This window comes from Achroia grisella, unplaced genomic scaffold, assembly GCF_030625045.1.
Source record: "Achroia grisella isolate CSIRO2021 unplaced genomic scaffold, CSIRO_AGI_Agris_v1 utg516, whole genome shotgun sequence".
NCBI classification, from domain to species: Eukaryota; Metazoa; Arthropoda; class Insecta; order Lepidoptera; family Pyralidae; genus Achroia; species Achroia grisella.
The window spans coordinates 1,468,770-1,496,572 of record NW_026712909.1 but is presented as its reverse complement, the minus strand read 5'-3'; the positions used below and the strand labels follow the sequence as shown (position 1 = coordinate 1,496,572).

General features: G+C 32.3%; 1 protein-coding gene across 1 annotated transcript; it reads right to left on the bottom strand.

The window, feature by feature from the left end:
* Nucleotides 1-6: 6 nt before the first annotated feature.
* LOC131847132 (repetitive organellar protein) lies at nt 7-27,036 on the bottom strand. Its single transcript, XM_059196598.1, has 11 exons — nt 26,392-27,036; nt 10,364-10,693; nt 10,007-10,033; nt 8,571-8,707; nt 8,168-8,367; nt 7,558-7,676; nt 6,984-7,131; nt 4,072-5,829; nt 2,343-2,720; nt 1,996-2,234; nt 7-1,670 (listed from the first exon to the last, which is right to left on the bottom strand). The coding sequence occupies exons 1-11, from the start codon at nt 26,441-26,443 to the stop codon at nt 1,462-1,464; spliced, it is 3,597 nt and encodes a 1,198-aa protein (XP_059052581.1). The 5' UTR covers nt 26,444-27,036; the 3' UTR covers nt 7-1,461.
* Nucleotides 27,037-27,803: the final 767 nt, after the last annotated feature.

Below are 27,803 nucleotides of genomic sequence, written 5' to 3'. Positions count from 1 at the left end.
TATTGTAAATCTATAATTTTTTTATTAACATACTGAACTATAGTTGTCTTAATACATATATAAAATGATTATTATTATATTCATATATATTTGAGGATAGGTAATTAAAACAAAAACTATTAAAAAATGTTAATTTATTACATGATAAATTGTTATTTTATTAAAACAATATACAACAATAACTAAGGATTACTCATAGTTCGAAACTTTGAAAATAAAATCAGTCTTGTTAAATGGCCAACTACATTGTAGACTGGAAATCCTTGAAAATGTTACATAAGAATAATAAATATATTCTATAAAAAAATGTTTTGTCAATAAAAACGGACAAATTCCATTCCCAAAATAACAAATTGGCACTCTGGAATTCATGCAGTGCTAATAATAAAATAAATTAATACAGACAATTTAGATTTACCAAACATTTCCTTCATTTATCACAGATACTTAAAATAATCGACGACAGATCTGGCCAGTAGTCTTGGATAACTACTTACATTTAACAGATACAATTATTATTTGCTCTTGCTACATAAGAAAGGCACAAATTAGTAATAGTAACTTGGTAACATATTTAAAAGAAAATTTAAATATATATTAATTATTTAAGCAAGCAGCACATTAAAATAGTCCATAATATTTTCTGTACATTAATAAATATAATGGCCCAATAGACACTTTGTGCAGGTATAATTACAATAAATATCCAGGCACTTTTTGTTCATATCTTGCAAAGAAAATTATTTTTTAATTAATAAATTAAATTCAGAATTATTATAGAATATTGTGTTCTCTCTTAATATATTAATTGTGCACAAATCACACAACAAATATTTGGGTTACAAATGACAAGTTCTATTTATATACTATATAGTATCTAGATATAATCCAATTTTGAGAGCACATTCATTGCAATATTTCTATGGTCTCTAACATTTATATAACTACATAGACAAAATTACTGCACTCCAATTTTATTAATCTTGGTATAACGTGCGGTAGGTTGAAGTACACCATAAACGACAATTGTAATTAAAATAAAAATGAGAGGTTTACTGCAGATTTTTCCATATCAATGTGATATTTCGTCAAGTTTGAAAAATAATCAGTATTGTATCATTTTAGCTTCCTTGACACAACAGTTCTAACATATTAAACAGCTGCCTCTAACAGATCTACGATTTATAATTTTCGAAGAACAACACTAAAATACGATGGGGGAGATGATATAGTGACAAGACTAATGGGGACTGCCTACAATATTGGCAGTAACATTGATGTGGCCCCTCTTGAAATCATCATATCTGGTAAGTTTGTCACAAATCACGATAAGCCAATCGCCTTATTTCATACTTATGTCTTCGTAATGTACGGGTGCCTGCCAATGTGTCACATTTGAGCACGCGGGATCGGTATCCATAAAAATATTATCATAGACTAGAAGAAACTCAAGCAGTCATCTCAAACTAGAAGTCTCTTTACACCACACTCAATGCAGAACTTGGCCGTGTCGACTGGAAATTTACTACCGCATTCATGGCAGAACCGTGAGAAGCGTGGTGCTACCGCTTCGCGCCGTTGTAGGGATGCTTCCGACCCACTAGAGCTAAGTTGTCCGCCGCCTCCACTCCCGCAGCGTCGCCATGATGTGCGAGAATTAGCTCGTTTCTCTAAAATTTACAAAATACTAGAACTAATAGCTCGCTGTGTGTGGGGGGGGGGGGGGGTATCAAATATAAATATAAAACATTAACTTATATATTAATGAAATTTGTTTTCTATTCAATGGGTAATTTCTATTGGAAACTAACAAATATTGTCGAGTCATTTGATGGGGATGTTTAGTACGAAAAATTCTGACATTCCTTTAAAATGAATACAAAAAATATAGAAATCCTTTCCGTATAAATTGTAAAAATTATAGAAACAAATTATCTGTGAACAAACTGAACGTTTAGGTTTATTATTAATTAATATAATAAAGTGAAACATTACCATTAACAGTATTACTGTCTAATTCCTTGTAAGATGTATGCATATCCAGCGGTGAAAGGGTTTCGTCGATTTCAGCGGAACGCTCCATGGCGAGGAATTCCTCACTAGAGACTGATCGGACATCTTCCTTGTGACTACCACTGGAATCTAATCCAGCAGGGATTTGCTCAAGCGACGTAATACCATTTGGCTCTTTTGAATTACACAGTGATAGCTTCGAAGGGGATATTCTATTCAAGCTGTAATTAAGTGTATAAAATTTTATTTTTCATAATTTTTATAGGATCAGGAGTTTTATATTAAGTAACAATAATTGCTTTTAATCCCTTATATGGAAATAAGTTTACCTGACTAACCTGCTATAGGCAGAATCGTTACTGGTTTTGCCATTAGGTGTATAGTTTCCATTACAAATATTTTCATTTTTCTTGATTTTCTTCTCGGATTTGATGCGTGTATCCATCCGTTTTGCCGTACCGTTATGAACCGGAGTATTGTACTTTGCCGTTTCCTTAGGTGTCTGATTATTTTCGTTTCTTTCAGGTTCGTAAAATTTGTCTAAATCTTTTAGAGATTGCATTATGTCTTGTTCCAATTGATCCACTTTATTGCGGTTCTTTACAGTTTCACCTTTAGGTGCGTTCTTCCTTTGAATGGAATCAAGGAGGGATGTGGAACGTTTTACAGAGGATGGGAAGAGACTCTCACTCACGATATTGTTACTGCTAAAATTAAGAGACATAGACTTGTTAACTGGTATCATCCCATTACTACTACTTTTTACTATCTTAGGGGAAGGGTTAATGCTATCATATTCTGGTGTTCTATTACTATCAACCAGCTCTGATTGTTTTACTACTCTAGTTGTTGAGCTGCATGTTCGTTTTTCTACTTTTTGTTTATTTATTTCATCATCAAAAGAAGTCATGAATTCTTCAAGATCAAAGTCCTCACATAAAGAATCATCATCTCTGATGGATGTCTTCGAAGCTATACTTTGTTCTAAAGACGTCATTATTTTATCATATTGTGCACTTAAATCATCTATTGTTGGAGTAGTAATTTGGTTTGAAAAATTATTATTTTCACTACTAATATATTTAAATTTTGACTGTACAACATCGTTGTATTCATTATTATTATTATTTTGATGACTAGTATTAAAAGATTCGAATTTTGCGGGCAGATTCTCTGTAGTTAGTAACGATTCCATACTACTTATGATATCAGGGTTATTTAAAATAGTGTTAACATTTATGGGTAAATTGTCATTTTCATTAATAAGTCTCGGATCAATGTAATTACTGTCTGTCATGGAAGAATTATCGGTATCTGTAAGAATTATATCAAGATTAACAAAGTCTTTTTTGTCCTCGATATGCTTTATTTTATCTAATTTAACTGGTTGTTTAATTGTATTTCTTTGAAAACTATGATACATAGAAGTCGCTATTTTTGGAATTTTATCTTTTGGTTTCGGTGTACTATAATTAGACGCGGTATAACTCGAAAAGGACCTATTTAAACTACTGTTACGATTAAAGTAGGTTTTGTCTATGGTACTGACATTTTCTTTGCTCGATTTATTGAATGTAGTATTTATTTTCGGACTAGGCTTTTTGTCGTTTTTATTTAATCTAAACGAACTACATCTACTACCTATCGTGCTGTTTGTATTATCATTGTTGGAGCTACCAAATGATTTCATTCTTTGTAATGTAGGAGTTTTTTGGTAGGTTTTGTTAAGAGTATCTTTCATCATTTTGGTATTATCTGTAATTCGCAAGTATGAAAGTGACTTTTCTTTAGCAGGACGGAGTATAGGAAGGGTTCGGTTATGGTCTTTGGAAGAATTTTTAAGTTTTTGAGGAATATTAGTATCTGAAGACATAAGTTCCTTCATTTGTCTAGCAGCTGATACAAATGGATCGTAATTGTCATCTAGCCTGAAAATGTAATTTGCAAATGTTAAATACATACATTACATTACATGTTACCTTACTTCACATTACATGCTTACAGATAACAAAGAATTTGTTACCAAGGATGTGGTTTAAGGGATTGAAGGACTCTAACCTCTTAAGTGTAATACGAGGTAACTTGAGAGGTGGTGCTTCAGATGTAGCTGATTGATTATCACTATCTTCATGATCTTTTTTTACAATGAACGTATTACCCCGGCTTTGGTGACTTAACATATTATATTTTCTATTTGCTCTGTATATTCTTTGCATTCTTTTCTTATTACACATTACTGTCTTTTCTGATTTATTGTTGTCGCTTATAGATGGTAACTTAAACACTACTGAGACATCTTTAAATAAATCAATTTTTTCACGCTGAATTTGTTCGTAATGTTTTAATTCATATACAGTTATGTGTTCCAAATCACAAACTTTCCTGCTTTCATGAATTTCCTCTACATTTATCATATTCCGATTATATTTATTAATTTCATTTTTACTAGAGCCTCCTAGTAACTCCTTTAAATTATTTTTAAGTACTGCAAAGACGTCCGAAACATTACATTTATCTTGTTCTGAAAACACGTTATTTGAAATATCTTTGTTAATATCTTCGATAGAATTTGTTTTTGGTGTAAGCAAATTTTCAATGTCCATCTCCACATCAAATTTTTTCTCTTCAGTTTCATTACTTATCATAGTGTTAGTTATATTTATGAATTCTTCTAAATCATGGGGATTTTCTGTGAACTTTGTGAAAGTGTCGCTACTCCCATGTCGGCCCACGTTATTGTCGAAAGATTTATTATCATTGGAACCATCATAATTTTCAAAACTGCTTATATCAATTTCATCTTCAAAATTTTTAGCTGAATGATCACGCGTTATTTTACAACAGTTTTCATCAGAATTACTGCTTCTTTTTCTCAAATTTTTTAAGTACTTTATCTGATAAATATCTTTATTTTCTATTTGCAGTTCACGTTTCTGATAAGTAAACTGAGTGTTATTTGAAGTAACGTTTTCACAGTCGCTTGCTGTCGCAAATGGTGTTATATGAGAGACAGCTAGTGGTTCCTTATTGTGCGAATGTAATTCCATCTCTGAATCAACTGTAAGTTGTAAATCAGAAGAGCATACAATAGCTAAATTTTTATATAATAGTTCTATTTTTGGTTCGGATACATAACGGTCAATTTCTAGTGAAACTTTTACATTAGCTCCGTTATTAATTTTTCGTTTATTTGACTTCTTTTGTTCTGGGTATTCATATATTATACAAGGAATACACGGACAGATAAGTTCAGTGTTAATTCCTATTGAATGACATTTTTTTTCATTATTAAACGGTAGAGATTCTTCAAGACTGTCTAATCTCAAACTAGATTCTTGTACCAGTTTATTAGTTTTCTGGGTTTTATTAATTCTCACAGTGCTTTCTTTAGATTTCACGCCAGATATATATTTTTTCTTTATATTGATTGTTGGTTTAGATTCATCTGGTATTGCTTTGTTTGATTTATCTTTGGCATGTTTTACTGATTCCGAGTCTTTACTACTTTCTTCACAAATATTTGTATCACTGTTTTGCTTTCTTGTTTCTCTAATTGGTTCATTTCTATTAATTTTAGTATGTATAGGTATTTGACTTCTTTCAGCTATTTTGTTCACGGTTTTTACGTTGTTTCTTTTATTCAGCGTTTGTTCTTTAAATTTATTGACATTATCTTCTATTTTTGTTAGTTTCTGCTGTTTATTGATGCTCAGTTTATTTCTTTGTTTATTTCGACATTCAGGGTAAAATTTACGAATATTTGGCTCGGTTTTACTTTGTTGGACAGGTGATGATGGATAGCGTTCTTGGGGTTTTCTATAATAGAGGAAAGGAAGGAAAGTTATATAGAATGGATTTATTGCAAACAAGGAGACAGGAACGATAATTATCATCGTAAAATGTAGTAAGACAAAAATTACATAAATTACTTCTTTCCTTTCCCCTTATTTAGCTTTTAATAAACTATAAGGATATTGTCTACCATAGGTTCAGTTAACAGCTGATACAGTAATCCCCTATAACACGGTATAATAGCTCCGCGTTGTACGAGCATTCTCGTATAACGTGCTGGTGTGTCAGCGTATAATGCGTTATGTACGAGAAGAATGATTCAATTCTTCACTGCGGGTTTAAATGGAATATTAAGCTATGAACGAAATAAAAGTGTTTTTAATAAAACATATATATTTCGTTCATAGCTTAATAAAATAAAAAATAAAACTTCTGTAAATTATATTTACGCATGCCGTGGCAACCAATAATTAAATCAACACTATATACCTGAACTTCTTGCAAGTTATAGTAATTGTTAACATAGGTAAACATAGTTGAAGTCATGCTGGTCGTTCAAAAAAAGAAGTAAATAACTACTTTTTAAATAAAAAACTTGTACATATGTAACTAAAAAATCAATTATTTTCAAATATATAACTCCAAAAACAGTTTTATTACATGTTAATTCGCTGTCGGGTTTATCTGACAGCGGATTAACGTGTAATAAAACTGGACTATTTTGTTCAGAGGAATGATCAAATTTTACCTGATAAATTATTGTGCCCACACTTGTAATATTTCTGTACACTTGAGACCCTTCCCTTAGTTTACGTCTCCACTAACATAGATTTAAGTTAAGTGTAAAATCAGTCTACGTCCCGACTCCGCGTCGACTGGACGCGTTACTAATAAACCATGTAGCACACTGCCAATAAACTTAATAATGTCTAATAAATAATACAATCATTTTACCGGTATACTCACCTACATACTACAATAAATAATATATTATGTAGCGCCACCTCATCACCACATATATAACGCTACAGTGTTGAGGATAAGCACCGCACTACATTATAAATTTGGCAGAAATAAACTAGGAAATAAAACATGTTATAAAAACGAGGGACTTGAAAACGTGTTGTAACAGTAACCGTGTTATAGGGACTTTACTGTAAATAAAATTATTAGTTTACCTAGAGCTGCTAATATCTCTCGCGAGTCTGGCTTGTCTTGCTTTGACATTTGCGTCTCCCGTAGAATTTTTCTGGGTACTTCGCGAATTTCTTATAACTGGAATATGAGGAGACGGATCATCAGGGCAATCATTGCTCGATAGGGATTCTGAAAATAATGATTTAGTTATTATAAAGAGTCGTACTGCAGGGTCGGATTTTTAATAGTGATTTATAACTTATGTTGTGGTATCTGATTCGATGAGCTATATATAGAGCATTACATTTCACGGCCCTCGGTCGGTTTTATATCTTTACCTAATATGGATATAGTAAAAAGCACCGACGACCTAAATAACAATGGTTATTAAAAAAAAAGAAGTCAGAAAGTCAATAACCTAGAAAAATAAAGCCAACGCGAGGCATTAGGAAACTTTACAGACTATGTTGTATATAGGATTTTGTTTTTTTTTTAATAATATATCATATATGAATATGAATAAAAAAAAATTGTGTTCCCTGTGACTGATATAAATGTTCAAATTTCTTAAAAGATAATGGACTAAATGTTGAACAAGAATTTTAATTTGAATACCTGATGCTCTAGTCCGCCCGTGTTTGTAGTCGCCATGTTCTCGGGGCGGGGAGACACCGCGCGATGAATCCACGGACGCTGATCGACTGTTAGACGTTTTGTCACGAGACTGAGATGATCTGGAACATAGTATTTCTTTCATTTATTAACGGCATCGATAGTCTGCTGTCTTGCTGTCAAGTGTTTAGCACAAAGTCTTACTTCTAATGGTCAAGATAGAAACATTTGTAGTTATTATTATGATTGTTGGTATTGGTCTGGGTGTTTTAAATGTCTATGGGTGAAAATCACTAAGGTGGAGAATCGACATATCCAGCAACAAAACGTCTAAATTTAATTTATGTAATGAACGTTATTGTACATATTACTTAACTCTGTTCATATTAACTGTACATAATATTTCATAATGAAAAAGTAAAGCACAATTATCATTATTTGAAGAAATAACTATAGAAATCATTTCGACAACGCGTCCTATGTAAAGTACTACATAACTTTGAAAATATTCATAAGGTAAAATAAATTGATTTTTTTTCTTATTAGTTCATTCTAGTTCAATTTTAAGTTATACAATACATAATTAAATTAGATAATAGGTATATAGAGTTACCTGCGTGTGCGAACGGGGGGCGCCTTGTACTGGGTGCGGGCGTGAAGGCGCAGCTTGGCATCGGCCAGATGTGGCGGCGGCGCGGTAGGAGCTACGGGCAGGATCTTGGCCTTGTCGGCACACCACTCCACGTGTCGTTCGAATGCGCGCGGTCCGAACGCGCGCGCACAGTACGGACATTTCTGCAGCTCAGCCATTGGCTGCACAGATGGATACGCAAGGCTAACCTCTAAAACCTCGTACGAAAAATGAAATCTGATAAAAACTAAAAATTATTCTATTTCGTTCGCTAATGGTTATGGAACTTCAATATAAATCATAGAGTAAGAAACCTAGGTTTAAAAATGTTACTATACAGAGTACATATTTCAGACGAAAGTACAATTTTAAACGTAATTAAAACCTTTGTGATAGCGCTTCTGATTGATTGTGTTTTCGGCTTTGGCGTCACTTTGGCAGTGTTAGGTGGACTCTTCTCTAGGAACGGGCTGTTTTCTGGAAGACCAAAGTTCTTTGGCAAATACTGTTCCAGATCTGTACCTGGAAATTATATAGTATTCATAATGATATGCCTTATCACACACCTAGAAAATAATCTTGTTAGATTTGTAACGTCATAACGGTATCATTATCAGCAGTTAGTAGTTAACAGTAAATTTACATAGTGTAGTGAATGATTATAAATAAGAATTTCTGTATCTGCATTCTATGTATTATAGGCATAAACTGATTGGTCACTAATTTAATTTTATATATCTGTACCTAATATTAAATATCATAAAATTTATATTATACTGTCATTTTGAATTGAAAAATTTCGTATAAATGTTTAATACTGGTTATTTATTGCAGTCAGGTACAATTTATGTGAACATTAATAACCCGCATTTCGCAATTAGTAAGAAAAATTTCTGACAGAACGGAATGACTATTTAATAAGTCACTAAGTGTTTGAAGATATTATTGTCACATTTCAAGAAACAAATACACATTAATGTTTGAAAATAAATGTTATTAAAAAGCTAAATGGCTTTTTAATCTAGTGTGTCTAGCAAAGAAGTTAATTCAATGATGATGAAGAGTGATATTGAAATTATTAGACCAACACATTTCATACCTCACACAATGTAATAACGTGACAGACACAAGCCATGCATTTCAAATTATCTAATTAGTCAAATGAAACCTGGCTCCTAATAGCTGTTTAGTAAGACGATCCACGGTGGGCGGCGTTGCTAAATAGTACACAAATATACTTATAGATAATTTATGTAAATAGGGTCCACGTTAATATTGGGACACTGTATTTGTCACAATGCACGATTTACATATGTATTATATGCAAGTAACATATTGCCCCATCCATGTAGGACATTGCAATTATCTATTTACTGATTACTTTACTGATAGATCAAATTTTATTTATTATATATCTTTTGTCTCAATATCTGTGCCACGTTTACTAGAATAACTCAATTTTTATTGATTATCTCTACTAATGTGAACGTATGTATAATTTTTGTATGGCGTAAGACTATGAAATTTCAGATACACCTATTATTTGAGAGTGAAGATATATATATCCTATTTAATATTCAGATTAATGATTAGTATCAATGACGCAGATAAAGTCGCGTGTAACACTGGTTAGTGTACCTAGTATATATTAGTTACTAAAATATATTAATGTTTTTATTTTATATTAAATTAAAAAGTTATAGACATAGTGCACATGGACTTTTGTTAGTGAAAAATTTACACAGAGCAAGTCTAGATACAAGTTTATTAGGGAAATGTGAAGCAAATGCTAAGTGTAACGCAAACAGACCACCCACTCACCACAGTTAACACCATCCGGAGTCAGCCCTTATTACCCACAAAAACAAAATGTTCATCAATAAACTAACATTACATGCTTAAATAATACTCATTTATAAAACAATAAAATGCAATGAGCGTTTAAAAATATAAACGAAAATAATAAGAATAATTCAAATTAATTTCACGCCATATAAATATGTACTTATACTTTATATCAATAAATAGAAATATTTGATAAATTCAACACAATATACCTAAATAATTTAAAATAATCATTTATATAATAACAGTACGAGCATTAGTAAACCCCATCACCTTAACCAAAATGTCCCAAAACAAACATTGATTAGTAACGAATGTTAACAAAAAACGTACCCTCCCGTCTCTGTCTGGACGAGTCGAAGGTCTTTCTTTTCTTCACAGTCATCTTTTCGCATATTTTGACATGTTTCGCCAGAGACTGCGGTACGAAGGTACGACCGCATACTTGGCAAGGTAAAAGTGGAAGCGGCGCGGAAGGTTCAGGTGCGACAGGGGCTACCGGATGCGTGGGCACCGGCGGCGAGGGCGGCGGCCCCGCCCGGGTCGGGGGCGGCGTCCGCGGCAGTGGCCGGAATGTGTCATTGAGCGACGCGGCTCGCTCAACCTCTGGCGATGGTGACCGTGAAGATTTCGACGATTGCTGCTGTTGGAGTTGCCGTTTGGCTGAAATATTAAAAATGTTAATTAATAATTTAATAGTGGGTACGTTACCTATTTATTATAGTTACTAAAGAGTTACGAATCAACTTAACATCTTGCATTGCAAGTAAGCGTGCCTCTTACAATGCTTAACATCATTAGTCCATATTATTGGTATATATCTAATGTATAAGAATCTTCGTGTTTGTTATCAAAATCGATATTTTGATAACAAACACGTAGATTCTTATAGGACGATTCCTAAAAGGTTTGACCAATTTTTATAAAAAATTATATACCCTAGTTGTGGCCCACTGCAGAAAGTTTCTTTACTCGAAATATTGATATAATATATAGACTGAGGAAAGGCGTAGTGGTGGAGTGAACTAGTGAACTATCAGAAAGTCGATTTGGAATTGCCGAAAATATTGCATAATATACAAAATAATGTAGTCAAATTTAGAACCTAAAAAGAGAAGAACCTAAAAAACAAGGGCATGTCGTATAAATATGACGCAAACCGCCACTAGCCACTACCTCTATATTGATTAGGTAATTATAACCTAGGTCACGCGATCTCCTGTATAACAAAATAATATTTAAAAAAATGCTATATTACACGTAAACTTTTCGAATCACCGAGGTGATGTAATATTTATAAACTTGTATCAATCGTGAATGAATTAAAATATGTGGGAGGCGTGGATCGGGGCTTACCTGACCTTTAGAATATAGAAGTTTTGGGTGCTGTGGAGTGAGAAATATTTGTAAGCCATATTATAAAAGTAAGACAAAGGCTTCAATATTAATAACCCTTTCTTGGTATCGTTTTGGATAGCAAACTGCTAAAAATAAAAACATAGGCACTTTTTTTAGAATTTACTCTTATAGTCTTTCTTCCTTTATGGTCGGATTTTCCTAGCGGATAATAACGATATATTTCCATGGAAAAAATCTTATAGAAGGTTGTATAACTTTTGACCTTTAGTAGATCAATTTAGTACGCACTCTATAAATTCCAAACAGATTACATTTACCTACATGCAAGAAACGAACAAGCTGAGAATGCTTGTTGTTAGAAAGTAGGTTTAAATTCAGGCCATATAAACAGAATAAATTGAATAGTTTTGCAAATTAGTTGAGGTCTTCCGAGTTTTATTTATCTTCAAAAGCCTAATCATCGTTAAGTCAGTATCATCAGTATAATCATATCAGAATGCATAATTATATACTGATAAATATAAGTAAACTATAATATAATCATATATATGTAGCTCCGTTTTTTAAGGATGAATGTAAAATGATGCAGACTGAGACTAATGGTATACGCTGGCAGTGATCCAGTAGAAGACAATAAGGTAAAGTGAAGTATCAACCCAAACAACGCTTTTTTACACCTAGAGGTTAACCTGGCTAAAGGCTCAGTACTAACAAACCCCCTCCATTCTATTTAGGACTGTTAGATACAGGAACATAGCAGTCAATAATATAAACAGACCGAAGCAGAGTTCCTGTTAATTAATACTAAGTAGACGCTAAGTGGCCGCTTCCTTTCCGTAAGTAATAATCACATTCATAAATGATCAAGCAGGCGCAGATCAGCATTCTTTGCCTTTATATATGTTTACTTCTACCTCCTTATTACAGCATATAAAAATTTCGCGTCTCGATGTTTGTCTAGGAAACTACTTAAATAAGCGGATCTTAAATGTTTGACTTAAAGATACATATAAAGATCTATACAGACATTATAGACAGACACATTGTATTATAAGAAATGAATAGGCTGCTTTTTATCTCAAAATTAAATCGGACAATGTCGCAGTTAACTACTACTACTATATCATATATATATATATATATATATATATATACTTTCCGTCGTACGTACCTACTAAGATTCTTATAAATTACTTTTGTTTTAGAGATATACCTCTAATTTTCTTAGTAGTTCGTAGTCGAGTATTTTTATATGTAAATTAATGTATATTGATTTTTTGAGGTATTAATATAGGTACAACATAATTTTCAAATAAAATAAAATACGATATAATATTATTGAAATATTTTATTACCTTATAATTAGGACTGCCCAAACGAGTATTGTGACCTTGAATATATCGAGAGACGATAAAATATAACCATAGCGTTATAATATATAATATAATATGTGAACACGATTTATAATATTATAACATAGATTACATCAATATTTTTAAGACAAATGTATTAGGAAATCAAATTTAAAGTAAGTAGGCAGATATAAATATAAATTATGTGAATATGATAATATTCACTGGATTTTACGTGCCTGAATAGTAGTAGATATAAAAGTCATACTAATATTTAATAGAAGTATTAATTTTTAAGAGCTTATACCATGAATACATACCTACACTGTTTTCTTATTTGTACTAAATATTCCTTTAAATAAGTGATTCGTTTTAATAACTCTGCTTATATATAGAGGGAAAATACAAAAAAATATGATAGTTTAAGCATACAGGACTGTCTAACTCTACGTTCAGAGTTTTTGTATACACTGCACGCCGCATTACACGAGTACATAGACAACACGTGCAATGAACACAGATTGCTACAAGTTCTTCTTAATGACCAGGGATGCCACATAGAACAACGAGATTGGCCTTTGATACATTTTCCCCCTCATAACCTACGAATATGGATAAAATACTATAATGTACGAAGTTAATGAGACAAATCGAACTAATTGTACGAAATGTTATCAGATTTCTGATTTATTTGCACGAGGCTAAATATTTTAAGATTGACAACCCTATTAACGACCATAATTGCTAACAAGTGAATCGCTGTCTGTCGCGATGTCAGCAGACTTGATTGTAGTATAAATGGTTAAAATACATTATTTAAACAATGATTAGTGATTACCAATTCAGTATGTAAATCTTAGTAAACAGTTTTATGGGTATAATTGGACCAGTGTTTGTTGGGTCCTTAATTATAATAGGGTCGATTTGTTTTGTTATTTATGAAATTTATGTATTAATTATTGCTGAAATATAATACATAAGAAAAGTAGAATCAATAGAACTCACAATCATTTGATTGGAAGTAACTTAAACAATGTTTGGATCTCCACGATAAAACAGGCAATTTGTTTAATTTTCTTTTGTATCAGATAAGATTTAGATAAAATGACAGCAACACTAAAGTCACGACCCGAAAGGTTATTTTACTTTCACTAATAAAAACAATTTATTTTAGGGTCCCGTAACTAATGGAATTAAATATTGAAGTCATGATCTAACATATAGGTATCATGATGATCTAATCATTGTCATGAATCGTTTCAGAAAGATGTATTTTTCAAATGAATACCTTTTGACGAATATCAAAGAGAACAATATTTGTTTGTTAAGTTAAATATTTTTTTACACCAGCGAATTAGTTTAGTTGTATTGAGTATAAAAAAGTGAGTACAAGTGATCTTATTGCTATGTAATCTCTAAACAGATAACTTTCTTTGCGGTTGTTGTTGATATCCTAAATATTACTACAATTTTTGAACAGTATAGCAGGTTCGTTGAAATCAGTGGAAAATTAAAACCTTACCAATGCTTTATTACAAAACAAAAACAAGGTAACTATATTTCTCCTGAGCCAGGATGCTCATGTTGTATAATTTGTAGCAGAAGAGTTTTTAACCGCCACCGCGAGCCACAACCGGCCTAAATAACTTTTGGTGATAGTATCTAGCTCCCATCCACCAAAAAATATTCAAACAGTTAAATTTAAAAAATCCGTAAAATCTCTGGGACATGTCAGTTAAAGTAGTTAGTTCATTCATAGATATTGTTGCTCCTTATCTAGCTACTATTTTCAATAAATGTGTTGGTAATGGCGTGTTTCCTCAATTAATGAAATTTAGCAAATTAATTCCACTCTTTAAATCTGGAGATAGATTTGAGCTAGGCAACTATAGACCAATTTCTATTTTGCCAGTTCTAAGTAAAGTATTTGAAAAGATTATGTTTAACCAAATGTTAAAATACTTCAGGGATAACGGACTGCTTCACAGTCAGCAATATGGTTTCACTGCCGGCAAGTCTACTACTGATGCAGGTGTAGCGCTTATTACACATATATTCGAATCATGGGAAAACTCACAGGATGCTCTCGGCGTTTTTTGTGACTTGTCGAAGGCGTTTGATTGCGTAGATCATGAAACACTTTTGTACAAGCTCAAATATTATGGTATTAGAGATAATGACCTAAGTCTAATGAAAACTTATCTAGAGGATAGGGTGCAAACTGTAGATATTGATGGTGTAAAGTCTAAGGGAACTAATATAAAAATGGGCGTTCCTCAAGGTTCAATATTAGGCCCATTTCTCTTTTTAATTTATATAAATGACCTTCCCTACATGGTAGAGAAAGTTGCAGATATAGTGTTATTTGCGGATGATACTTCGTTAGTGTTTAAAATTGGTCGCCAATGTAATCAATTAGACGATGTAAATTATGCTATCTCTGCTATACTAAATTGGTTCACATGTAATAATTTATTATTGAACTCCAACAAAACTAAGTGCATTAAATTCACGCTGCGTAATGTAAAACAAGTAAATACGCAGCTATTGCTTAATGATGAAATAGTTAATTTTGTTAATGATACAGTTTTTTTAGGAATAACAGTGGACTCGAAGTTACAATGGGGGCCCCATATTTCAAAATTAGCCAGTAGACTTAGTTCTGCTGCTTATGCAATTAGAAGGATAAGGCAATTAACAGACGTGGCGACGGCAAAACTTGTATATTTTAGTTATTTCCATAGCATTATGTCATATGGCATACTGCTATGGGGTAAAGCTGCCGATATAAATACTATATTTATTTTACAAAAGAGAGCCATACTTTCTATTTATGGTATGGGTTCTAGAGAGTCATTACGTCAATGCTTTAAACAATCAAATATCCTCACCGTTGCCTCACAGTACATTTATGAAAATATTATGTATACAAGGAAAAACTTAGATAGTTTCAAGAAACTTAAAGACTGTACAAGTAGAAACTTACGCAATAAAAATAAGCTAATTTTACCTAAATGCCGTCTACACAAAGTTAGTAATTCATTTTATGGTAATTGCGTAAGATTCTATAATAAACTGCCAGAGTCTACGCTAAATCTTACAGAGAGGCAATTCAAATCTTATATTAAATAAATGTTATGTAAAAAAGCCTATTATAAGATAGATGAATTTATAGATGATAGCAATATATAGCAAGAATAAGTTTATTTGCGGACAACGTTATAATTTTAATTTTCATACTGCTTTCTTGATATATGATAGCGTAGCGGCTTTTGTATTGATTGCCGCATGCATCCTTATGTAAAGTGCGAATACTGTAACTACCATATAGTAATTTTTGTAGCTGTGACGTGGTCGTGTGGAATGAGTAGTCATGCTCACTAAAATGTCCAGACATGTGGCGGCGTGGTGGGCCGGGTCAATGGGCTCCCTAAAATATGGTCGAGCGCAGTGATGGCTGGCTCATCCGTCATACTCGTGAACGAGTGCTGCTTGTAGGGACTGGTCTGCTCTTATCACTACGACTGATTTAATCTTATTGCATGATTATATTTGACCCAAAAAATTAGTGCTTGTTGGTAGTTTGTATTCACACGTTTCGACTTGTAAATGTAAACTTACAAGGATTATTTAAAAGAGCAACACACAAGTTTCTTGCTCGTTCTTCTTGTGATGAGACAGCTTTCCGAACGAGTGGTAGATAAAAAACAAATTGTTATGACTATTCAAAAGTGCTTAAATTAAGTTTATTTGAAAAAAAAAAAAAAAAACAAGGTACCTACTAGCTTTAATTTTAGTACAACACTTTTGGCGCTATTGATGATAATCGTATAAACTGTTAATCTTATATGTCATCATCTCAATACCGTTGTATACATGGGTCATTGATTCAGATGAAAGTTGATGTGTAAAAAATATGGTGAGTCACTTAATAACTTTAGTAATGTTAGTAACCTACTTCTAATTCTTATGGTCTGTTCGTGATAGTACCTAATGCATCGTAGTATTTTATGGCAGAAAATATGACAAAGTAAGTAAATGTTGTTCTCTAAAGATTTTAATTTCTTTCTGTAACAATTTAAATAATTCATTATTAAGGTATTCATATACGGTATTTTATGTCAGTCTTAATATTATAGTTACGTGTAAAGATTTTATAACATGAAACATTGTCAGAATAAAAAATAGTAAATAATGGTATAAATGCACATAGCATTAGAATAGCACCAATTAAAGCTAACAAAGTCTACACTAAAGTTTATAGTAGGGAAAAGATGACAAGCGGAGTTAAATGTGTTGAGGGGTGACAAAGTACAAGGCAACGGCTGGTACGCTCTAGCACAGGGGTTCTCAAGGTGTCTATGTAGGGTGAACATACTTAAAATGCCTTCATATAGCTTCCCTTTCGAAAACCACTTTTGATACAACAAACATGATGATACAAATTTGAATTCAGACAGAATATTGAAATGGAACGAGTGCGATAACTGGAGAATATCGATATTTATGAAAGATCAATAAAAACTATGTCGTTTCACCTAATAAGATAAGACCAGTCACAAATGCACAGCAATGTGCGCTATGCCATGTTTATGGGCCACTAGTTCAGATTACAGTTGTTTGATTCTGCAATACACGGTGGATTAAATACGTGCTGTAGGATCCAACTGTCACGTCGTCTTTTTATAGCTGTTTATTAATATTCTGTTAGCCAATCAAGCCGGATGTCAACGGAAAAGAGCCGACTTTAAAAGGTTCCTTGTATTATTGTCAACATCTATTATAATTTCATTTAACATATTTGGATGTATAATTTGTTACTTTCTGATATTTATGTTATTGGAGAGAAAGGAAAAATTATACGTATAAAGAATTTGACAATAATTGTAAAATTATAATGATGTTGATTTGAGAAGAAAGCGTAGCTGAGTTATGAACATTAATTATGAAGTTCCAATTCGCGTGAAGAACGCAATAAAGCACAAAATTACTTCCTAATTGAGCAAAAATTGCGGCTGAACGTTGCAACTAAATAGTTGAACCTTTGTACCTTTACTTTTAAAGCATGCAACAAAAATGAGTAATATTTCCGTTGCCATAACTATTTCCAATTATATTGGTGAAATAAGAAAAATAAACATAATATAATCTAAACTAGTATTATAGCTGCAGAGTTTGTTTTTTTAGTTGTGCTAAGTGTTAATCTAGTTACATTTGAATTTTTTTGTTATATATATATATATATATATATATATATATATATATATATATATATATATATATTTATCGGGTACTTAACTATATAATACGGCCAATACGATTGGAGCATTAATAAAAAAATGTACCAAAAATCGTGCAAATTTAATCCTTGAGAGAAGACAACTTGCGCGTGTCAGCTAATATTATACGTATAAGTATATATATAAGAATACCTATGTATACAAATAGCACAGAAAATAAGTTTATATTGTAGACTGAGAGCCAATCTACAATATAAACTTATTTTCTGTGTGGAGTACAAATTGTGTTACAATCTTATAAAGTTAAAGGTTACTATTATTCAGCCACGCACACATAGATATGGTAATCTTGATACCCAATCAACTGCGTGACAACACTCCGAGAACGGGTCTGTTTGACAGCTTCTCATCATAATGTTATCATATCACGATGTCGTTGGACATAAGAATAGGATTATAAAGAAAGTTGTTTAATTTTGTATTAAGTAACATCGTGGTTCGTGATCAACTTATCCGTCAATGTCACTTTCATAGGAAGCGAGTTGTTTTTAGAACATGTCCGTGAGAACTAACCTATGCAAACATCATGCAGAAACATGGTCGAGAATTTACTTAGCTCGTTCGCGTCTCTTACGTAAACAAAGGTCAACATATAAGAGTTATTTATTTTTAGATGCCGTATTCCGAATGGCAAACGGAAACTTATTTCATCCCATACGTAGAGTTGTCATTTATTTGACGAACAGGGTGGTGTATCACTATGCAATGGTCATAGGTTCGACCTCCACACAATGCAAACATTTGTATTTATGAGTATGACTGTTTGTGACAGGCCTAAGAGTTTTCTATTGCATTTAATTTCAAAGTATGCTTAGTTAGTAAGTAGATGTAGAAGAGAAGTAGATGACGTTATGTCATATTCCCCGGGTTATTTTATAAATTAGCTGTGTAATTTTTGTTTCAATATAACTTTTAAAAATGCGAAGGACACGGTTATGGAAATAAAAGTTATTTTTTTTAATCTGATTATTACACACTCCTGCATATAATGTTTGAATAATCACATCAAATGAGACCTGTCATATACAGCTGTTGGAAAATCTAATATGCAATTAGAAATATCCCTTATTTTTTTAAAAAGCTAAGTACTTATTTGTTTCTCTCCCCTTAACTTTTCAATTAGGTATGCATGTGAAGACTGAATTAAATCAAGATAGTGAATTTTAATGAATACTACAATACAAACTCGTTTTAGTCACACATAAATTACAACAAAGAACTTGGCTGAGCTCTCTCTCTCGAGCTCTATATCTGACATAAGGATACATTGTGTACCAGAATTAACGCGATCCATGAAAGTATTTCATGAGTTACTTTCATGGATAGTGTAAATCCAGGACCAGTTGGTGAATTTAATTAATTACTTCAAATATTCCTTTGTCTACCTGAGAATATTGTTTTTAATTGGAATGAATGAGTACAATGTAAATTAATGCGTTAATTCAGCTACCTACGTGGTGTATAAACTATAATAGATTAAATTTATAATGGTTTAAGTGATCTATTGACAAGTCACGAACATAAGTTTTATTAGTATATCTATATAGACATATACAGTTTAGTGGTAACGGTGACTGTGACTTGAACAACTTATTGATCAACTGCGGAATCCTATTCGAGTGTATTTGCCAGTGTTTTTTTTTTATAGAATAAGTAACAATAGACACAAGTATATGCAGGAATGTAATAATACGTATATCTTTGTATATTTTGCTAAGTTTGTAATTATAAACAAATCATAATTGTTTAAATAGTGGTAGAGTTTTATGTGAATTTTTCGAGAACGTTTATTTCCATCATTAATCATTGATTAATCATCAATAACTACTATTGTTGCTACTTGCTATGCTCAATATAACAAAAACCAAAGTATATCTCTATATCGGTTGTCTGCTATATAGTATATAACAGACAGACCACGTCTTTACTTTTGTTTACGTAAGAAGTTTAATCCACTATCATAATTATAATGATTAAAGACATCGAAAGGAGACAGCAATAACTCTTTTTTAATTTCGACACAGATCATAAAGAAGAAATAATAACAATTACTTTTTACGTTCATTATGATCACAAGGGACATAACACGGCTTCGTCATCGTGTTGTAAAAGAGGGTAATAATATGAACACGATTTTTTCATTAACTATTAAAGTTAAGAATGGACAGGGAAAGTAAATTGATTCATGTTTCTATATTAGGATTGCACCCGTAAACGAATAGAAATCTCAAAATCTGTTTCATCTGTATGTGTTCGCTGTATTGGTCGATTTCGCAGATATGGATGTAAATAGATGCCGCAGCCATATTTAATCATTACTGCACCTACATTATGTGCTATAATACTTAATTAACAATCACTTTTGGATACAGAGTTTCCGTACAAACTCTTTGTAAGAAATTTGATAAAAACAGAATTTTCAATTATGTTTTAGGAGGGAGTATATATCTATACATCTATACTTATAAATAAAATTGGAGTGTCCGTTTGTAATGTTAATAACCGTTCTTTACTACAAGCATATGAATATAAATACGGTACATGCACCAAAATCACATATTTTTCAATTTTTGTCTGTCTGTTTGTTCCGGCTAATCTCTCAAATGGCGGGACCGATATTGACTTTTTTAAAAATAAAAAAATTCCACGCGGAGAAAATCACGGATACAGCTTAATAAACAGAGTGACATTAAAACAAGAAGTTTGGTGGTAACAGATTTAGAAATCAATGTACTCTTGCATCGTCTATCTCTATCTGCGGCTGTGTTCAATTCCGTATTATAAGACGTCTATGAAAACTAATACGCGATCTCAAATTTCTTCTCGGATGCCAACGCGCTATACAAGCGTTAGAAATTAATTCAAACGCATACTTCAACTGTTTCACAATCGCCTTTTGTGATTATAATTTTAATTCTCGTAACAGACATTGCTTTGCTATTGTGGAGTCATAATAATTTTCACTTTCAACAATTATATATTATATATCTTCGCACAAGTGTTTCTGTCGGCTCATCAACAATGACCTTAATTTTGTTAATGACATTCGTTTGTTATTTTGCATCAATTGATTTAATTTTATCCAAAATATAGCTCAGAAAGACACCAAAATGAGGGCTTTGGTGTCGAAGGGTTTACTTATTTCGAAAGCCCGGGCTAAATGTATTAAAGGGGTCTTCCTATGTGACGGCCTGTTTTTTAGGGATATTTTAGGATTTTTTTTTCTACGACCAGTAAATATTTAGAGCTTCAAGTTTTTTATCATTTATTAACACATATTTGGACAGTATAAATATAAAATTTCAGCTAAAAATATTCAGTCAAACTAGAGTTACAGCGCTCTGAACACCCCCGCCTCGAAAAAAAGAGCTCCCACTTCCTCCACGATTCCGGCTTATCGGCTTATCTGAAAAAAAAAAAAAAAACGGCGTTTTAATTTGTAGGCTTAAAAGCACGGAATGACCTATAATCAAATGAATATAAAAAAAAATTGGATTTTTGATAGACATTTGAAATAAAAGTTGCAAATTAGGCGTTTTTTTTTTTTGTTTTTTGCTATAAAAAAATCGAAGTTTTGACAATTTTCGATTGATAATAGTTCATTCCATGCGTTTACATATATTGAGTGTGCCCTGTAAATTTCAAGTAATTCGGTCCAGCCGTTTCTGAGATACAATGGAGGAAAGTTTGAAAAACACAGTTTTGAGAAAAACGCGTTTAAAGTTTCAAGTCCGTTAAAAACTATTAAAATATCAACTTACTCTCAATCGGCGATACCTGGTCCATAGAGTATTCCTTCCTCTTCCTCGTGAAACTCTTTTAAAGCAGATTGTTCAGCTCTTGAGTCAATCCTGGCTTGTTTAACGACATCACTTACGCGCCGCTCAGAGCGTAAGATTCGCTTTTCATCCCGTTTCTCAACATACGCTTGGGCTTCACGACCAACAGGGCATCCCATAATCGACATAACTTTTAAAATACCTTGAAAACCTTCATTAAAGATAATAACTGCTAAGTAGCTAGCAATTTCAACAACTTTGGGACCAGAATGAAGATGTTTAGGAGCGAAAGTCCAAATCAAAGAATTCAAAGATTCGTTATTGTTTTGTGTCTCTGCTCCTAAACAACGAATTAATAATTCGTCTTTCGATAAATCTTCGAAAACCGGTTTGATAGCTTCTTGGACTTGCGGAATTAGAGGTGGTTTATCGTGATGAAATTGGTCCAGTTCATTATTAGCTTCAGCCTTACGCCATTTACACCAACTGTCTTCACCTTCTGGACAAAATTGATGCTGAGGGTTTTCATCAGAAGAACATTTGTGATAGTACGTTGCCCAAACTTCCTTTCTCATATCTTCAAGCGAATCTGGATGGCGTCGAATTGCTAATCCGTAGAATTTTGTAAAATATTATAACAATAGAAATTTCTGTTTAAGTCTGTAGAAACGTGTCTAAACTTGTATAAACAAATATATTAATAAAAGGGAGGCCAGGTATAAAGCCGACGGTACACAATAGGCCCGGTCTCTAACTGCCAACTCACCGCTCCGAACCGCTCTTTCTTTTACCTGCTGTATCTTTAAAACGACTTCGAATTTTCTAAAATCGCTTTACTACCGTATTCTAGACATGTTAAGGGAGCAATTTATGAAAAAAAAAATCGATTTTTTCAACCCATCACATAGGAAGACCCCCTTAAATAGTGTTATCTATGGATATTTGTATAAAATAATAAGTCAAAAAAGTTAAAAAAAAAAGTAAAAGCAATAAGGTCTAGTTTATGCAAAATACCGCAACGTTGCAAATAACAGTCTCCGATAGAGAGAAGTAATAGTAGAGAGAACCATCTAGTGGGAATAAAAGTCTAACCAAGTGAAGAGAATAAGAATTTCACACGGATATAACGTGAACCTTACAGACAGAATGACGGAATATCTCTAAACGTCGAATTGATGAATATGATATTGTGCAAATGGGTGTCATTTGCACAATATCATATTCATGTGTGCAAGTGAAAACCTTCAAATGAATAATACCAATAGTGATTATCTATCATTTTCTTCAAATGAGAAAGCATTACAAATAAATTTTATTCGATGTCTCTGTATTCATAATGTAGTGGGAATAGTTTTGCTCTAAGTTATTCTTGTTTATTGTCAAGTTGTACGGCAGCGACTGAATATAAATTATGCAGTCCTTGGCTAGTGCGGTCTCAATAATGGTATTCTAACTAAACACAACGTTTTTGCAATTGCAGAAACACAGTTCCGATGAAATGTAACTAGTCAGTTAAGATTCTACAGGCTGGACTATGTTTACAAGTATATGCTATACAATGAGTTTAGTTTTAAAGTGGCAGGGAAACTAAAACAGTGAAAGTATTAATGAAAACTCTCTTCAAGAAATATGGACCGATATAGACTTTTGACATTTTGACTAAGTTTGCATTTTGTTTCTGACATTTGTATGAATATATCTAATTTTGGTTTTTTCAAATTCACTCCCACTCAAATTCCTTGGAAAAAATTTACAATTTGATAATAGAAACAGTCGTTGTAGATAAGGATATCTTTATCTATGGATACATTTGGTATTTAATCCATATAAACAAAATCATAATATTTATGCTAATATCTGAAACAACAGTATGTCTTTGAAATATAATTTCATAGTAGGCACATAATAATGACCTACAGAAAAGGTCAATATTATATACCTACTTATTGTAAACATTAACTTTATGTTCAACATAACATTTTTGGCTTTATATAATTTGTGCAATTACGTTACCTTTTTTGCGGCGAAAACTAATACCACAAAGCATTATTTAAACAGAAAAACAAATTAAAACTGACACCAAAATATAAATAAAACATGTAACGTCGAGAGCGTTATCTTGAACACTGAACTCAAAACAATAAACGTGAAGTAGGTTCTCTGGCCAGTCAAATACGGCTATACAATACCTAACAACTCTTGCCACGTGCTTATCAGCTACGTTTTATGCTAACTTGACGTGTTAGTTGTTTAACCTTTATGGAAATGTAAATGCAGCATTTTGAGTTATCGCAGTCAACACCATTTCATGTGACGAGTGCCCTCACCTAGTAGCTAGTGTGCCTTTCATAGTCTGGAATTCTTAATAGCGACCGAAACTCTCTGCTGGGGTAGAATTCTTGTACAGTTTTTTAATTGTTTTAATTTTTACAAAACTATGATTTCAGTTTTATTATTAAAATAACGAAAGAAAACTGGTGAACTAATCTTATATCAGGATCTATCCTGATATAAGATTCTGTCTACAGAATCTAAGTTGTTACTACCAATGTAGTTTCAGTGTCGTTCGTAATTTCGAATAATTAACGTTAAAGTTAAAGCTGAAATTCTAATTTTCAAGTATTATGTTTGAATGATCATAGGTATTTTTATAAACCTTCAAATAGGTGCTGTACAAATACGGTCATAAAGTTAACATACGTTGAATAATTAATTAACTGAACAGGTTCATCCAAAGGTTATTTGTATTCATTGAACGTAATACTTTTGACAACATTTAAATTATATTATACTGTATATATAAAAAAAGACATGTCCAGACTAATATTATAATATCAACGCAGAGTCTAGATCCTTGTGTCTGAAATCTATAGTAATAATTCCGTCAAGGGGTACGGTAGACTCGAACGAAACCTTATGTGAATAACAAAACATAAAAAAATATTGATTTCGAGTCGACAACCTATTCGGATTATGGAGTATTTCGTTAAATTCTAATGACACTGACAAACAAACTGCAGTCGCCATCTTTTCACTAGTTAACAAACATTCAACACTACGCGTGCGTTCGTGCCAAAGATCCATCACAAAGAACTGTGACATATGACATGTGTCGTTGACGTTTCGCGAAAATATAGTTTTTGACACTTTTTTATGATAAAAGTGTACCCCGCTACAGGTGGTAACATTTTTTTGGTTCTGTTTATCCTTAATCGGAAATTAAGGTTATAAGTATTTATCAAACACAATGAACGAAGATTTCGAATCTATGCCTTGGTTACCTTTAATATTCTTTGAGAACCGATGACTACAGAAATATCTACCCGAGCGAAGCCGGGTTTTCATCTAGTATAATTTAATTTAGGCTACTAACTATAGTAGAAAATTTCTATATAATATTTTCGTTGTACAGCACAACGAAAATATTATAATTCATGTAATATTGTTAAATTGTCATTATGTGCTCAAAAAATATAGTAGTTGATAAACTGGTAAATCAAATGTGTTATATATCTAATTATAATCGAAAGGGAAAACAGTCTACCATTCATTTTGATAGTAAACGATTTAAGCTACTTCGCTCTGAAAAATGGAGAGCAAATGTTTTTTCGAGTATACAATAGCGCATATCTTGTGTTTATATCGATTATTATGATAGTGTACAATATTTTCGTTGTTATCTCAAACAAAATCATGTAAATTAGTTCATTACACTATGAAAACATACCAAATAGAATTACAACTCAGTGTTGGGGTCATATGTAGAGGCTTCATATCAGAAATACCTACTAGTAACATGAATATTAATATAGATAATCAATATGTAATATTAATACAACCTACGTCAGATCATTGGTTTACTGTAATTTGTATACATAATTGCAAAAAAAACAATCTATGTTTCTTCATAATATTATTATCTAAATAAGTAGTAAAATTTATTTCTATTGTCAAGAAAAGGAATACAAAGCATGTCCGTTGAAAATGCACGTCTTGGCTCTTAAGAATTTATGGACCCTTTTAAAAATCACACCATAGCCCAAGTTATTATTAAATCTCCAGCCAGCTGTCACAAATAACGCAGGGTGCTTGTGAATCTGTATTTAAAAAAATATGTTCCCTGTCCCAGCTGCTCGCATGTAGAAATTGCATCTACCACTTAAATTCCTTTGGCGGACGATAAACAAAAAACTAATATGAAAAACTTAGATTGCGTTGCGCAAAAATCATTATAAATCTTCAAGATTTCATTCTGCCACAAAATATCTGTCACTTGAGGCATTTAATATATCTACTAACTACTATTATAGGTTTTATATAAAATAATAATAAAGATAAATGGAAATTTGGTAATGTAAACGCTATCAATCATTTTAATACATTAGAATAGACCGTTTATTATATATTTATATAATATAAGCTGTAAAGGCTTAATTATCTAGAGCAAAAGGATAATTTGAAAATCTCGACCACACAGTGTATATGTGATGTCATGACGGAATAGGTAATTTTTTTTAGCATTGTTTCTATACATGTAATACAAAAATTTCATTTATAGTTTAAATCATTACCTTTTTTTGATCCAAATAAAGACTTTATTTTCGATATCGTTCTCTTCTTCATTTTTGGTACGTCACAAGATAAAATCACATCCACAGAAAAAGAGTTACACACATCGATCCAGAACAGACTGAAATACACGCGGCACTGCGTCCTCCAGTTTTTCAGCCGGTCGTATGCTTTTTGCTCCTTTTGCCGCTCTTATTTCCGTGGTACGAAAATAGTCCCAGCGCAACACTTGCATCGGAGCAGGCGCATCACTCATGCGTACATTACGTTTACAAAAAAACTTTATAGTGCGTTCAACAAGTTACAGATAGTTAAAAACAAGTACTGTCTTTTTTTTATTGACCCACATTTAGATCTTATTTAGTTTGTAAATCTTATCGCGTTTATCACGCGTGGGCAGACACCAAATGATAAGGAGGGAATTGTTACCGATAGTTACACACGCGACTTTACCGGTATCGGTCAAAAAGAATACTGAGGCCTTTTTCGGCAACGTGTTAAACAAGATGTGCGTAATTATATCAAAGGACGTCTTCGGTTATGTTACATAATAACCGAAGTTAATTACTAGCTGTTTATAAGTAAAAATTTACGAACAATAGTAAATGTTTCAGATGAGCAACTATTGCAATGACGGCTATTCTTGAGCGTGCTTCGAACGCAACTAACACGCAGCGGCGCACGCGCACATCACGACTATAATGGACCACTTCGGTTAAAACTAACACAAAATTGTCCCAAAATCGAACCCCCTTTCGTTAATAGAATACCGTTTCCGTCGGTATTCAATCGACCGGCGAAATAGAATCAAGTCATAAAGTTCAGTCGGAGTTACAAGGCTCGGTGGTGACAACACCGGAGACGACGTATCCGCTGTCTTTTAAAAATGGGATAAGAATGGCATTTTTGAGAAGCGTAGCGCACTTAAAGAATGGCCTGGACTCGAATAAATCGTGAGGGGTGTGAGAAAAAATATGACAGTTGTAATGTGAAAGCGAGACAGAGAGAGTATACGCAAAAACTAGTAAAGAATTTTGGGATGATATATCAATGGAAATGCAATTAAAAATTGGAATGTACTATGTGAATTATGAAATTTAATATTCTCATAGCTCGTTCTCTATACACAAATATGTGTTAGTGTTGATAGGTACAATAAATTATTATCTTCATACATTGATAGCTTATTTAGGATTATACTTATTTGTTATATTTATATGTAAATGTAGTTATGTAAAACAGTGTATTATTTTTTAATTAATTATAGGCTCCACTTATTTATAAAAATATTTACGAGAGAATTTATTATTAAGATTCCTAAAAGTAAACAAGAATTATCATTTATTTTTCTTTGGCTACCCAGTAGAGGACTTCGAGGTAAGATAAATAAACATATACCTATTATTAAACGAAT